Below are 16,841 nucleotides of genomic sequence, written 5' to 3'. Positions count from 1 at the left end.
TCCTAGGTTATCTCTAGTACCACTTAATTAATTTGTTCAACCAATACATATTGAGTAGACGCCTGTGCAACACCTGACAATGCAGCAAGGCATTTTATGTAACATTCTTTTAATAAAGGTTTTGCTGCCATCATCATTAACCATTATTCTTAATTGACTATGAGTAACACGTACAGCAGTATATCGGATATTATACCAATTTCATTAAGACAGCGTTTCTCCTCCTCCATTGTTGTGGGATAATTAGAATTTATAAAAATATAATAAAACACAATTTGACAAGTTTTCTTCATGTTCGTGTTCATTTGGTGGTGTCAGGTGTGAACTAATACAGACAGGAGGTAAATAGCATCCATAGCAAGGTAACAGTCACCACCCTGGTATTTGTCCAAGTAGGGCACCCAGTGTAAACAAAAGCACATCAAAGTTGTACACATTTTGGGAATGATAGAAAAATGAAGTTGAGCTCAGGAAAAAGAAGGAAAAAAAAGTGGTCATGTTAGGAAATGGTTTTGAGAGAGGAGTGACTAAGTGTTAGCATGAAGGTCAGTGCTAATAACTTCCTTATTTGTTTTTCAAAAAATAAAAGGTTTTTAAAATTTTTCTTAGAAGCTAATCCTATTTCAAGAAATAAAATGTAGAAATGGGAAAGGAAGAATGCTCAGAGTAGTTATCTATGATTTTTCCTGTTATTATTATTATTTTTAATCTATTTGTTCATGAGAGACAGAGAAAGGCAGAGACATAGGCAGAGGGAGAAGCAGGCTTCCTGCAAGAAGCCTGTTGCGGAGCTCAGTTCTGGAACTCTGGGATCACGCCCTGAGCTGAAGGCAGCCCCTCAACTGCTGAGCCACCCAGGTGTCCCTAATTTTTCTTATTATAACTAAATACCAGGCAGGGTCTTACCCTGTCTGGTTCGGAGTCAGTGCTACTTGATTGTGCTGTTGTTGCCATTCAGTCTTGCCAATTGCTTTTCTGGCTCAGTATTCTAGTATTCTAATAGGTGTAGAGACAAACCATTGTTGATATTATGGTCTGATTTTAGTTTCTTTTCTTTTCTTTTCTTTTCTTTTCTTTTAAGATTTTACTTACTTGAGGGGGTGGAGAGAGCACGGGGGTGGGGGGGGGCAAAAAGGGAGAGGGAGAAGCAGACTCCCTGCTGAGCAGGGAGCTTGCCATATGGGACTCAATCCCAGGACCCTGGGATCATGACCTGACCTGAAGGCAGATGCTTAACTGACTGAGCCACCCAGGTGCCCCATATTTCAGTTTCAAACATAGTTTTGTTTGCATCTTTTGTCTACCATTTCTACTGATTAGCATTTTAAGTGTTGAAAAGAATTGAAAAGAAATACTCTATAGTTTCTGGCTTCAGCTACTTCTAAGTACTTAAAGTCTGACTCTTCCAACACTGTTCTTGTTTCTCAGGAAATTATTTTAAACTTCTGACTTTTAGGATGGGAATTCTTATCATTATAGGTAAATTTATGTTGATGTGTAACTTTTATCTCCTTCTCAAAGGTTTATGTATGATATACTTTTAAATATTTGGAAATACACCTTGTTTTTGCCTTTTGGACACATATTCATTTTTGTGCTTTATTTTTTAGAAATTTGCCTTAATAATTTAACCATAAAGTTTAAACCAAAAAATCTTAAAACTTGTATTCTAAGGATTATTTTTCTCAGCCTTTTACTGTCAATATAATGTGCTTTTAGGAAGCCATGACCCATGAGGGATCTCATAAAGTGTATCATTTAAATACTACTTTGATTTTACATATGTAGCAAATTAGCAATTTTCAGCTTTAAAAAACCAAAATTAGGGATGATGAAGATCCTTTAAGACCAGTGTTGAAGAAAAAAACTTCAGTTTGCTCTATAGATTGTGACTGTATCATGTTGTTTTTTTCTAAATGTGATATTTTTGGTTATTGTGGTCTTAGTTGACTTTGTACATTGCATTTCCAAATCTATGCTAGAATGACATGAGATATCATAGCAGTTAACATTTTTGGGGAGCTTCTTCTGTGTTGTGCATTCTACAAAAGTGATTTAGGTGTATTATTTTATGCAATGAGTACAATTTTTATTCTAAGCAACTTAAGGCACAATGAGGTTATTTGTTCAAGTTCACTTAGTAAATGGGGGAACTGGGATTGGAATAGGCTGTCTGACTTGACTCATTCTGTAAAATATTACTTTGTGCTATTCAGTTTTGGTAGCCACTAGCCACGTGCACCAATTAAAATTAAATTAGATTAGCATTTTAGTTCCTTACATAGAATAGCCACATTTCAAATGATCAGTAACTATATGTGGCTAATAGCTACTGTATTAGTGCAGATTATATAAAACATTTTCAAAATTGCAGAAATTTCTGTTGGGTACTGCTGTTCTGTATTGTCTTAGATTAGGACAATTAGTAAATTTTGAGGGACCTAAAATTAATTGATTTTAAGTTTTTATGAAATACATTGTTTATTTCTGACATTTAAAAAATAATCACTGTATTATTTTTTGAAATTTCTATCAGCTCTATGATTTTGTTGTAGAAAAATGTATTATTGAGATAACTTAATAGGTAAAATGCATCAATCTCTTTAAAATTAAAATATGGGATAAAATATGTTAATGATGTGATGTTAAGAAATAATAAATTATTAAGACTGGAATAGTATCTAATAGTTTATACAATTATTTAGTATTTATTGTGTATTCATCCAATTTACAGTTGGGCATGAGCCTGAACATTGGTCCGTCTATAGAAGATATCTAGAGTTCTATGTACTTGAATCAAAACTAACAGAATTTCATGGTATGTGGCTTTTGTATAAAACATTACATTTTAGCATTAGCTTTTTTGAAGAAGCTGTTGAACTAGATTAATTTTTTTATTTTAAGTATTATACCAAGGAAATGTAGCAGTAACATTTGTGTATACTACTATTCATAATAGGAACATACTGTTTCTTATCTTATTTCTGGCTTATATTTTTAAAGTTTTTACAGTGCACATTTATTGCTTTTTAAATAATGTTAATATTTAAAAGATAGCTATTCTTTAATTGTATTTTAGAAAAGATTCTCTTTCCAGTTTAATTTTGGTTTATCCTGATGTGGCAGAGATTTTAATTTAAACCAAGCATTTCAGATTGCTTTTGTTCTTTTACCATCTTTCTTGATAAACATGTTTGCTTTGCATCATGGTAAATGTTTTGATTTAGTTCTTAGATATGGAAACAAAACCTGTAGTGTAATATTTCTATTAAGGATAGATCAAGCAAAAGAGGGGAACACTTCTTTTTTAGTTCTTCCCCTTACCTTTCAGTCTCTCTTATCATCCATTTATTTTAGTTAATATCAGCAATATAGTTACAAAGTATTTACAGTCATTTTGTATGTAGGTTGATGAGTCTGATTTGTGTATTCTGAATCTTTAATCTGTGAGAGAGAGTGGGAGCGAGTATGAGCGAGCAAGTAGGGCGAGGAGGGGCAGAAGAAGGAGAGAGAGAGATTCTTAAGCAGGCTCCTTGGAGCTCAATCTCACCCTGAGATCTCAGCAGGCTGAGATCAACCCTGAGATCATGACCTGAGCCAAAGTCAAGAGTCAGATACTTAACCTACTGAGCCACCCAGGCACCCATGAATCTTCATTTTATCGAAGCTTTATGGAGTATCCTTGATCCAAATTCAGGTTGGTTCTGAATTGAGAAGGACGAGAACCTTTTTTACTCTTCTTTAAAATACAAAGTCCCACTCCAGACTGTTTGCTTATATTTTGAATTTGTGTTTGTCTTTAAATGGTTTTCTCTGTCTCTGCCAGTTTTATGCCATGCCATCCTTATCTCCTCCTTTCTCTGAGAACTTTTTCTTTGGATTTATTTTAGAGATGAGAGACATATAATCCATACTGTAAAATCCTAGATCATCCTACATTGATTGGATTCCCAACAGTATTTTCCTTTTTGACATTTAAATTTCTTTCTTAATTTTTTAAAAAGATTTTATTTATTTGTTTATGAGACACACACAGAGAGAGGCTAGGAAGAAGGAGAAGCAGGCCCCCCGTGGGGAGCCTGATGTGGGACTTGAGATCCCAGGGCCTCGGGATCATGACCTGAGCCAAAGGCAGACATTCAACAACTGAGCCACCCAGGCATCCCTGGCATTTAAATTTCTAAAGTCAGCCCTATTTGAGGAAGCATGTCCGTGGTTTGTTTTTAAAGATTTATTTGTTTATTTGAAAGAGAGACAGAGATAGAATGAGGGGAAGGACAGAAGGAGAGGGAATCCTAAGCAGGCTTCATGCCTAGTGGGGAGCCCTATACAGGGCTTGATCTCACCACCCTGAGATCATGACGTGAGATGAAACCAAAAGCTGGTTGCTCAACCAACTAAGCCCCATATCCAGGGTTTTTAATTTTTGTTTTGAATCTTGTATAGTATTGGCAAAATGCTACCTTTTTTTCTCATGAGAGAGTAGGTATTTTAAAGATTTTGGCTGATAGAATCCCACCAACTTCAAAATAATCTCATGATTAGTTTTTGAAGCTTTTTTTTTTTTTTTAAACTAGTATAGAAGGCTTAAATAAATCTGTGCCAATGAAGAGTTGGTGATATTTTGGGTATCAATAGACCCAGGTTCTTTGGTCTGGACTTCTGACTTGAAGCTCATGGATTTTTGTTGAGATTATTTAATTAATTATTTTTAAGAGGTTTTATTTATTTACCTGACAGAGCACAAGCAGGGGGAGTGGCAGAGGGAGAGGGAGAAGCAGGCTCCCAGCTGAGCAGGGAGCCCAGTGTGGGGCCTCAATCCCAGGACCCCAGGATTATGACCTGAGCCGAAGGCAGATACTTAACTGACTGAGCCACTTACGTGCCCCTTGTCAAGATTATTTAAAAGTTAATGCCACATCTCTATATGGGAGCATTGTAAACCTGAATTTGCCTTAGTAAGTTATAAATTAGGTTTTAAAAATAGTAGCAGAATGGACACCTGGGTGGTTTAGTGGTTTAGCATCTGCCTTCGGCTCAGATCGTGATCCTGTGGTCCTGAGATCGAGTTCCACATCGGGCTGTCTGCATGGAGCCTGCTTCTCCCTCTGCCTCTGCCTCTGCCTCTCTCTCTGTCTCTCATGAATAAATAAATAAAATCTTTTAAAAAAATAGTAGCAGAACATGCTAATAACTTTCATATATATATTTCAGGCACATTTCCTGATGCCCAGCTTCCTTCCAAGAGGATCATTGGCCCCAAAAATTATGAATTCTTAAAGTCAAAGAGAGAAGAGTTTCAGGAATATTTACAGGTAAATAGTACCATCTTATTTAAAACATTGCTAATCATAGCATACTCTAATTTGTCTTTTTTTCTCTTGTGTAAATACATTTTGTTTTACAGATATATGTCAATGTGAATTTCGAAAATTCTTTTAAGATATTTTTTTCATGTGGAAGAGAATTATTGTTAAGGGTATACTTTATAGGGGCACCTGGGTGGTTTAGTTGGCTCATAAGCATCCAACTCTTGATTTCAGCTCAGGTCATTATCTCAGGATTGTGAGATCAAGCCCTGCATTGGGCTCCACACTCAGCACAGAGCCTGCTTGATATTCTCTCTTTCCCACTGCCCCCCCCTCATGTACTATCTCTCTCTCTCTCAAAAGAAAAAGAATATACTTTAAAATAAATTGATAACCAGTGAAATACCAGATACTTTCTCAGAAGAAGAAAAATCTTATGTTGGGTTTAGTTTAAAACTTTTGGTGTGGAAAGTTAAAGAAAGAAAAACGTATAAGATGAAATGCATTCTAAAAAAAAAAAAAAAGATGAAATGCATTCTAAGAATACTGGATAGTTTTTTTGTTACTCTTGTCTTTTTAAGAAAATTTTATTATTATTTTAAGTAATCTCTACCCACAACATGGGACTTGAACTTAAAACTCCAAGATCAAGAGTTGCATGCTCTACTGACTAAACCAACCAGGCGCCCCTTTTGTCTTGTTTCCTGTTTGATTTTGTGTTTAGCACTTCTGAACTTGTGAACTCCTGTTTTATTCCTTAGTTTTTTTTTCTTTTGCAGTTTGTAGATGTTTTTCCAATTTCTTGGGATCTCCTGATTTCCTACCATTCACTGCTTGCAATTGAAATCTTTTTTTCAGTGTGGGCACAGTGTTATGTAAACAATGTAATTGATATGTTATTTCCATTGTTAGTTCAGTTAGCCAAAATCAAATCAGATGCGTAACTAAAATTGATTTAGGTTTCTCTAAAATTAATGACCATCTTTCGTTAATGAAGTGCATAAGACCAAAAAGTAGATACATTTTTTGTTTTATTACATCGCTTTTTTTTGGACATGGGATTTGTAGATTTTATTAAATGTTAATTCAGTTAAATTTGGATGCCTCCCTGTCAAAAATAAGTACTTTTAAAAAATATTTATTAGCGTAAAGGGATATTTATATTTTATTTCTTGTATTTGAACCATTGAGTGCTTCAACCCAGAAAATACTTGTTACATAGTTTTTTGGTCGTGTGAAAATTGAAATATGAATAACTTAACTACTGCAAGGATATTTGAATGTAATATATAGTAGTATTAACCTTTGCCTTTGTTTGTACCATTAACCCATTATTGGAATGAATTAAATCTTTTTAAGAGAGTACCACATACTAGAAGAGTATTTTCTGGTGATATGGAGCTAAAGGTTGCAGTTACTGGTATTTTTATACAGATTTCTGCTCATAAAGTTTTGAAACTGTTTCAAGTTACAAAACAGAATATTAGGTAAGACTGGGTTAATTTTGGCTTTAAAAAGTCAGTTTATCTTGTAAGAAAATAGTGTTGCAAGAACAGACAACAGATTTTCCAAATTATTTCACATTTGCACATTTAGTTTTCTGCAAAACCCTTTGTGCCAACTTCTTTGAATTATCAAGAACATTTTATGATATTGTAGTACTTGTTTTATAGTTGAGAAATGGAGAAACAATATTAGCTAATATTTAATCTTCTTCCTGTGTATCATATTGTGCTAAATGCTTCATATAACAACTCTGTAAAGTAAGTAGTATTATCTTCCTCTTACGCATGAGGAAACTAACTCTTGTAATTTAGGAACTTAGTTTCTAGGGACTCCTCACTGGTAAATGGAAGAGCTAGAATTCAGACCCTTTCATGACTGACCATAGAGGCTGAGTTCTTAGCTGCTGTGCAATAGTATTCTTTCTACAAATGTGGTTTTGTTATTCTGAATGTAAGATAGCTTTTGAGGATTAAAATTTTTTTTGTTTTCGTTCTTATCATTTTAATATAGTTTTGATGATCCTTTTGGATTTTTAAGCTTTTTTTCCCCATTTTCTTTTTTCATTCAAGAAACTTCTGCAGCATCCAGAACTGAGTAATAGTCAACTTCTGGCTGACTTTCTCTCCCCCAATGGTGGGGAAACACAGTTTCTTGATAAAATACTACCAGATGTAAATCTTGGTAAGTCAGTTTAAAGAATCATATATATGAGGATAAACTGAACATAATCAGCATTTTCAGATTAACATAGAGGAATAGTTTATATAGTGAAGCTATGTGTCAAATTCTAACAGACTTCTTGAAAACTGTTAGTAGGAACATAAATTGGAAACACAGTTTAGGGGACGCCTGGGTGGCTCAGCGGTTGAGCGTCTGCCTTTGGCTCAGGGCATGATCCCAGATTCTCGGGATCGAGTCCCGCATCGGGCTCCCTGCATGGAGCCTTTTTCTCCCTCTGCCTATGTCTCTCCCTCTGTCTCTCTATGTCTCTCATGAATGAGTAAATAAAATATTTGTTTAAAAAAAAGGAAACACAGTTTAGTATGAAACTGAATGAGCAGTTCCTCTCTGAGATACATAGAGAATCTTCTATATATATTAAAGAATGTTCATAGCATCATTGTTTTTATAGGCAAAACTGGAAATAATACAAATGTTCATCACCAGTAGAGTAAACATAAATTATGGTAGTTTCATAAAATGAATACCTGTGGCAGTGAATACCTGTAGTATGTAGCTATTTGCAACAATTTTGATAATCTTTTTTTAATTTAATTTTTAAAATTTCATTTCAATTTGCCAATATACAGTATAATACCTAGTGCTTATCACATCATGTGTCCCTAGTGCTTATCACATCATGTGTCCTCTTTCATGCCCATCACCCAGTTACCCCATCCCTCCACCCACCTCCCCTCCAGCAACCTTCAGTTTGTTGCCCAAACTTAAGAATCTTTAATGATTTGTCTTCCTCTCTGATTTTTCCCCATTCAATTCCCCCTCCTTTCCTTGTGGTTCCTTGCACTATTTCTTATATTCCACATATGAGTGAAACCATATGATAATTTTCTTTCTTCAATTGCCAACTAACACTGATAATCTTAAAAGCATGATGTTGAATGAAAGAAGCAAGACACAGAAGAGTATATACAGCATGATTTCTATTATGTTAAAGTTCAGTATAGACCACAGTAATATAAGCAGGAAAAGTTTGAATAAAATTGTTAAAAATAATAATGGAAGTAAAATACTATTTTGAATATATTTTATATAATATAATCTTAAGTACATATAGAGATAAACAAATGAATTAAATATTGCAAGTGGGCATTTGACTTTCATCTGTATCTCTTCAGTACATTTAGTTGAGCCAGAATGCTTGGTATTTGTATGGAGGTTTTCTTATCAGAGGAAAATGTGAAGACATTTTATATTTGGGTCTATGCAATATTTAGGAGATAGAATTGGGTAGACTTGGTTGCTGACTAGGTTTGACTGATGGAGAAGAAATGATCAAAGAATTGTTTGTTCCATTTAAACAATTGGGAGGATGCTGTTACTTGCTGAGATTAAGGAATAAATTAAGAGTAGTTCTGAACTTGTTGAGTTTATAGAATCCAGATAAAGAAGTTTTTGTAAGGCAGGAGAGGCCAGGGGATAGGCAAGGAGTAGAGATTTGAGTGTTACTTTAAATCAGATTGAGCAAATAAATTGGCTCAAGAAAAGCATGTAGAAGAGACAAAAAAGAACAGGATAAAACTCTGTAGTTTAAGGAACTTGGAGAATGCTTCTATTTTCTTTAAGATTTATTTATTTATTTATTTATTTGAGAGAGAGAGAATAAGAAGAGGGGTGAGGAGAGGAAGAATCCTGAAGCAGACTCCCCACTGAGTATGGAACTTGATGTAGGACTCTATCCCAGGACCTTGAGATCATCATCCCAAACCAAAATCAAGAGTTGGATGCTTAACTGACTGAGCCACCCAGGTGCTCCAGGCACTTGGGAGAGTTCTGAGGAGGGAGGTGTAGCTTATGTGGATAGCAAAGGAGAAATAGTCTGATGGGAAGAGGGTTGGGTGGTTTTCATGTTATAAAACAGTCTCCCATTTTAAGTTGTTATTATGTCTCCTGCTATTACCATAAGTCTACTTTTTTCTAAATTGAACCATAAGAAATTTTAAGTTGCATCTATCAATTTTGATGATTTTTCAGGCATTTTTAATGTTTGAGAAAATTTTAAGATGTTTGATTTTTTTTTTTAAGATTTTATTTATTCATGAGAGACAGAAAGAGAGAGAGAAAGAGAGAGAGAGGCAGAGACAGGGAGAGTGGGCTCCCTGCGAGGAGCCTGATGTGGGACTTGATTCTGGACCCCAGGATCATGCCCTGAACCAAAGGCAGACGCTCAACCGCTGAGCCACCCAGGTGTCCCAGATATTTTAAAATAAAAGAAATACAAGAAATTTTGGCAAACAAGATTAGACTATGTATATTTAACCTAAAACTCAGAATATAAGCTATTTGAATAACCAGTGTTTTTTATTTTTAATTTTAGAGAAAGAGTGCAAGCAATGGGGAGGGGCAGAGGGAGAGGGAGAGAGAGAGAATCTTAAATGGGCTCCACACTGATTGTGGAGCCTGACATGGGGCTTGATCTCACAACCCTAAGATCGTAACCTAAGTGAAAGTCCAGAGTTGGAACTTAACTTCCTGACCCACCCAGGTGCCTCCAAATAGCCAATTTAAATGTAGCAATTCTTAAAACTGTTTGACTAACTTTTGCATATTTTTAGATATTTTTATATAGTCATCATTGTTTAAAATCTTTTGAAAACATTTTTTGTGGAAAATTTCAAATATACACGAAAGAGAATTTTGTATAATAAACCTCTTACTCTATTTTAGCAGTTACCAACACGGCTTGTTCAGTCCCTTCCTTTCCCCCCTCCAACCTCATTGAATCATTTTAAGTAAATCCTAAGTGTTGTATCTATAAATAATTAAGAAAACCATGTTTATTGTAAATTTCTGTTGAATGTGAAATTGTAAATTATAAATATTTTTTACACTTTCCTTTTTACTTGGCTATTGAGTGTTTAAAATTACTTAGTAAAATATACAGTAAGCAATTATGAGATATATTATACCTTCATAAAATTAATATTTTATTTTTAATTGCAGGGAAGATTATAAAGTCTGTTCCTGGAAAACTAATGAAAGAGGTGAATAACTGATTTATGTATATTCTGTAACATGATAGTTACAAGTATATTAAATATCAGTGAATTTTAATGGGTTGTATGATTATTAAAAATCATAATCTTGATTTTTAATTTGCATACCATGATTTCTGTATCACAACAGAAAGGTCAGCATTTGGAACCTTTCATCATGAATTTCATTAATTCTTGTGAATCTCCAAAGCCTAAACCAAGTAAACCGGAATTGACCATTCTCAGCCCTACTTCAGAAAACAACAAGAAGGTACTGCCTCAGAGTTATGAAGTTTGAAGTTGTCCTACTTGAGACTTTTCCATTATAGGGAGAATCATGTGTTAATGAAATGAATGGGACTTATTTCCTTTATATGAAAATCAGTTGTACAGTGTAAGGAGGGATTTTATATAGTTGCTTGCATCTTTGCTTTAATGGGTAAATGTTTCTTTAGATAATTGTATTTGTAAACTTCTACCATTTCTGTATTTGGGAGATTTTTTTTATAATAAATTTATTTTTTATTGGTGTTCAATTTGCCAACATACAGGTAACACCCAGTGCTCATCTCTTCAAGTGCCCATCACCCATTCACCCCCACCCCTCGCCCTCCTCCCCTTCCACCACCCCTAGTTCGTTTCCCAGAGTTAGGAGTCTTTATGTTCTGTCTCCCTTTCTGATATTTCCCACACATTTCTTCTCCCTTCCCTTATATTCCCTTTCGCTATTATTTATATTCCCCAAATGAATGAGACCATATAATGTTTGTCCTTCTCCGATTGACTTACTTCACTCAGCATAATACCCTCCAGTTCCATTCACGTTGAAGCAAATGGTGGGTATTTGTCATTTCTAATGGCTGAGTAATATTCCATTGTATACATAGACCACATCTTCTTAACTGCAAATGATGATTTTGTTTCGCCGTACAAAGAGCATGATTTCATTGTTTCACCAATAAATCGTGTAATGATTTTTTCATAGATATCTTTTAGAAGGTTGCATTCATGTTTATGGGTGGACTTGGCTTATAATTTTTCTGTCTCATCTATCCTTGTCAAGTTTTGGTATCAAAGTTATATTAACCTTTTTCTTTTTTTTTTTTTTTTTTTTTTATTTATTTATGATAGTCACAGAGAGAGAGAGAGGCGCAGAGACATAGGCAGAGGGAGAAGCAGGCTCCATGCACCGGGAGCCTGATGTGGGATTCGATCCCGGGTCTCCAGGATCGCGCCCTGGGCCAAAGGCAGGCGCCAAACCGCTGCGCCACTCAGGGATCCCTATTAACCTTTTTCTACTTGCTGATAGTTATAATTGGAATTACTAGTTCTTTAAATAATTGATAGAACTGGTTGTTAAAGTCATCTAAGCCTTGAGTTTTGTTTGTAGGAAGGCTTTTTAAAAAATCAACCGAATTTCTTTAATGATTATAGTATTCAGATTTGTTGCATGAGTCATTTTTTTTCCCCCAAAGATTTAGTTATTTATCTGAGAGAAAGAGGGCATGTGTGTGTGAGCTGGGGGAGGAGCAGAGGGAGAGCAAGCAGATTTTGCATTGAGACAAGCAGACTGCACCAAGCATGGAGCCTGATGCAGGGTTTGGTCCCATGACCCCAAGATCATGACCTGAACTGAAACCAAGAGTCGGATGCCCAACTGACTGAGCCACTCAGGTGCCCCAACATGAGTCAGTTTTGATAGGTTTTATATATATATATATTTAAGGGGGAAGGGGCAAAGGGAGAGAGAAAGAATCATAAGCAGGTTCCATGCCCAGCATGGAGCCTGATGTGATGTGATGCTCACATCATCACATGTGATGCTTAAAACCCAGAGATCAGGGACACCTGGGTGGCTCGGTAGTTTAGCGTCTGCCTTCAGCCCAGGGCATGATCCCGAAGACCCAGGATCAAGTCCCACATTGGGTTCCCTGCATGGAGCCTGCTTCTCCCTCTGCTTGTGTCTCTGCCCCCCTCTCTCTCTCTGTATCTCATGAATAAATAAATAAATAATCTTTTAAAAAAAAACAAACACTGAGATCATGACCTGAGCCAAAATTAAGAGTCAGATGCTTAACCAACTGAGCCACCTAGGCACCCTGATAAGTTATATTTCTCAACAAATTTTTAATTTTATCTAAATTTGAAATTTTTTTGGCCTGAAGTTGTCGTTCTTTTTGACATCTGTAGTTATATCACCTTTTATTTTTAGCGTTGTTTGTGTCTTTTTCTTTTTTTTCTTTTGCTCAATCTTGTCAAAGATTTTGTACTTTTCATGTTTTGGCTTTGTTGATTTTTCTTTCAGACTTTTTAGTTCCTTAAGTTCTATTTTATTATTATTATCAATAATAGACTTTTTTGCATATCTTAAGGGTAAGGCTGAGATTTAGTTGTATTTCATCATTTTTACTATAAGTAATTTTTTTATAAGTAATTTTCTACATCTTGTTTTTTTCACACTGATTAGGCATTTCTGGACTATGACTGTTACTGTCCAAATAAACTTTGGCTAAAGCTCAATGTTCACACCCTATAACTGTGAATTATAATCTTTAAGTCATTTTAGTTTTAAAATTAACTGTCATTAATATATTTATACATCTTTACATGTTCATTTGCTCCTTTTGGTATAAAAAACAAAGGGTTTCTTCATGAAGAACAAATTTTCTGTTGTGTCTAAAATGAATGCAGACTTTTTTGTACTGTTTTGGGAGGAATATGTATTTTTTATCCATTTTGAGCATAAATGTGAAACTTTAGAGACAGAGCTTAACCTATCTGATAATTCTGTTTTGATTGGAAAAAGTTTAAATGCCTGTGCTCTGTGTCACTTTAGCTTTAGTAATTATTATCATCAGGTGTGTAAGCTAAATATCTCTTTCCTATTTCAATTTTTACTTTAGCTTTTCAGTGATCTATTTAAGAATAATGCAAACCGTGCTGAGAATACAGAAAGAAAGCAAAATCAGAATTATTTTATGGAGATGATGACTGTAGAAGGAGTCTATGATTACCTGATGTATGTAGGTAGGTAAGGTCTATGTGGTTACTGTGAAAACCTTTTTTTCATTCATGTATCATATTTCTTCTGTGATGCAAATTAATGTTCTTCACTGTTATCCTATTGTAACTTCTTTTTAAATTGAAGATACTTCTTTTATAAGAATTAGATATAATTGGTCATGAACATATTAAAGTTACTGGTTGTTTATAAATAAAATATTGACCATTTGTGTTTTTTTATACTGGAGAATGTTTGAAATATCTGTTTATCTTAACAAAATATTCCATATAATCCTTCTCAGGACGGGTGGTTTTCCAGGTTCCTGACTGGCTTCATCATCTCTTAATGGGAACTCGAATCCTGTTTAAAAACACCCTGGAAATGTATACTGACTACTATCTTCATTGTAAACTAGAACAACTGTTTCAGGAACACCGCTTGGTCTCACTCATAACACTTCTCAGAGGTTTGTATTTTGTCATATGTGTCATGTTTTATGTACTTTTATATCTTAATTTCATTGGTTTATTAGTATTTCTACTATGAAGTATATTGTGTATAATTGGTAAAAATTCCAGCAAATATTTTTGTCTCTTTACAGATGCTGTATTCTGTGAAAACACTGAACCTCGCTCTCTCCAAGATAAGCAAAAACGAGCAAAACAGACTTTTGAGGAAATGATGAATTACATTCCAGGTATAATATTTTTAAGTAGTTTAATATATAGATTAGCATTTCTTTGAGATCACAATATACAGTAATTTTTTTTTTTAGGTTTTATTTATTTATTTGGAGAGGGAGCAAGTATGAGTGGGGGGAGGGACAGAGGAAGAGAGAGAGAATCTTAAGCAAACTCTGCACCAAGTGCAGAGCCTGATGTGGGACTCAGTCCCACAACCCTGAGATCATGATCTGAGCTGAAGTCAAGAGTTAGATCCCTAACCAGCTGAGCCATCCAGGCACCCCACAAGGTATAGTAATTATTAAAGCTAATTTTTATTTTGAGTTATCATTTTAGAAATAGTCATAAAGACCAAGTAAAATTGAATGTATTAGTTAAATAAAATTTGGTTTTTATAATATAAGCACTATGAACTCTTAAGACAGGCTTTTTCTACTTTTGCAATAGCCAATGCTTTCAACAACTTATAATAAGACTGATCAAAGTGATATGTTTGTGGGACAGTCCGAATCCTCCTGCTTACTATACGATGAGAAGAACTGCACTAGTGTTTATGAATAAAAGATCTACATTCATTCATTCATTCATTCTAAATATACTGAGCACTTTCCACATGTCAGGCACTATGCAAAGTGCAAGGGATATAAAAAGTGTACTTGAGTAATTCAGTATAGCAGGAAGACAGTTATACAGACAAAACATATATGTGATAGGAGGCATGTGCAAATCACAGAGTATCTCAGAGGAAGAGAATGATCACTTCTTCTGTAGTGGAGATAGGCTTGAGCCACAAGGTAAATGAATGGTAGTAATCTTTTATAGAGTAGGACATATAAGGAAAAAATGTCAAAGGGTCAAAGCAAAGGATATTTAGTTTAGAATATTTTGAGTGTGAATTGCTTACACATTACTCATGAGGAAAGGTCTAGTAAGTAGTTAGGTTTAGAAATTTGAGAAATGAAATGGTACAGGTTAAGGATACGGAAGTTACAGGTAGTGGATAATAATGTCCAGAAAGAAAATATAGAGTAAGAATTGAAGAGGCCTTTGGACTGACTGTACCTTAAAGAATTCTCATCATTGAAAAATTAGTCTCAGGATAGTCCTGCTGCTCTGTGTCAAGACAGTTAAGTTAAATCCCTGGTCTGAATATAAAAGTAAATAAAAGTTACTTTGGGCTAAGTCCTCTGTAGGTAAATGATGAAATAACTTCTTAACCTGTTTTTGTAACAGCAATCCGTAGCATTCATGGCTTTAACAGTCTTAGTTTTGATACTCAGGGACAACATGGAAAGCTAGTGAATGTAGTAATTTGTTATTTTGCTGAGGAACAAATTTAAATCACATCTACTTCAAGACTTCTCTGGGAAGGAAAAATGTAGTGAGTAAAAACTTAGCATGTCTTTCTGTTGTCCTCTTCCCCTCATTTCTTACTCAGGGACTCCTGAAGGATCTGAAAGGATCACTTATTTTTGTCCATTAGGCTTCATGCAATTGGGAAATTCTGTGTAGTCTTGATGAATTGGGGGATTCATAAAGATCCATATTGGGCCACATATCTTAAAAATATCAAGGATCTACTATGCTTATTATAATTGAAGTTAGCCTTTGCTTCTTGGGTTAGATTTATCTCCTAGAAGCAAAAATAAGGTGAGAACTTCTCAAGAACATCATTAAGAGTTTTATTATAATTGGGAGTAAGGAAAGGACAAATATTTGAGTACTTTGTTTAATTAAGAATATTTTCCTGTTTTAGGGAAAACATTGAGAGATTTTTAGTAAGGACTGCCTGGTAATAGAAGTGATAACATGACAGCTGTGCAGTCAAACGTGAATTGGAATTTTTTTGGATTCTAAATTAGTGTTCTCAGAAAGTCCCAAAAAGCTTGTCCTATAAGATGGTTAATAATAATTATGTAAAAAGTATAAAAATAAATTAAAGAGGTTATATTCATTGAGGAAAAAGTAGTGTTAAAAATTAAACTTTTTTTTCCTGATATTAAGATATTAAAACATTATGAAACTATATAGAGTAAAAACTGGGAGTCATCCTCTCCCCAGTCAATTTGGTGTTAATCCTTACATTTTTCTGTGCATTTCTGTACACATATGTACAAATGAATACATATAAATTTAGGATTTGTTTTACCTGACTGGGATAACACAATATGTATTATTTTCCAACTGTCTTTTATCACTTAATAGTATAAGTAGATTTCTTTACTGCAACGTTCCACAGAGCTTGTAGTATACATTGTGCATTATGAATCTCCAAAAGGAGGATACATCATACTGAGTTTCTTAACTTCATAGAAGCTTTTTTTCCTGGAGCTCTGTGGAGGAAAACTGGTTTAAGATATGTAGATTTATAGTTTTTGTGTAATACCTGGGAAACAGGGTGAAGATTTTTCTTTATGGTCCAGTTAATGATGAGGCACTGTATAATATGAAGTGTTTCACATTTGGCTTTCTCCTTTAGATCTGATAGTCAAGTGCATTGGTGAAGAAGCCAAGTATGAAAGCATCAGACTTCTATTTGATGGCTTACAACAGCCAGTTCTCAATAAGCAGGTAAAATTCATTAAAGCAGGTTGACTAATGTCGGCTAGGTTTTGTGAACAGCACA

General features: G+C 34.6%; 1 protein-coding gene across 9 annotated transcripts in view; it reads left to right on the top strand.

The window, feature by feature from the left end:
* Positions 1-16,841, top strand: part of SNX14 (sorting nexin 14) — a 72,856-nt gene that overhangs the window by 54,081 nt on the left and 1,934 nt on the right. For all 9 annotated transcript variants that reach the window (XM_049092332.1, XM_049092329.1, XM_049092330.1 and 6 more), the window contains 9 exons: positions 2,735-2,818; positions 5,215-5,315; positions 7,385-7,496; positions 10,497-10,537; positions 10,680-10,799; positions 13,432-13,555; positions 13,834-13,998; positions 14,134-14,229; positions 16,695-16,786. In XM_049092332.1, coding sequence (XP_048948289.1) covers positions 2,735-2,818; positions 5,215-5,315; positions 7,385-7,496; positions 10,497-10,537; positions 10,680-10,799; positions 13,432-13,555; positions 13,834-13,998; positions 14,134-14,229; positions 16,695-16,786 — 935 coding nt within the window. The remainder of the gene's footprint in view (positions 1-2,734; positions 2,819-5,214; positions 5,316-7,384; positions 7,497-10,496; positions 10,538-10,679; positions 10,800-13,431; positions 13,556-13,833; positions 13,999-14,133; positions 14,230-16,694; positions 16,787-16,841) is intronic.

This window comes from Canis lupus, chromosome 12 (assembly GCF_003254725.2).
Source record: "Canis lupus dingo isolate Sandy chromosome 12, ASM325472v2, whole genome shotgun sequence".
In the NCBI taxonomy this organism is placed as follows: Eukaryota; Metazoa; Chordata; class Mammalia; order Carnivora; family Canidae; genus Canis; species Canis lupus.
The sequence above is the reverse complement of the archived record's forward strand: the minus strand, read 5'-3'. Positions and strand labels throughout refer to the sequence as shown.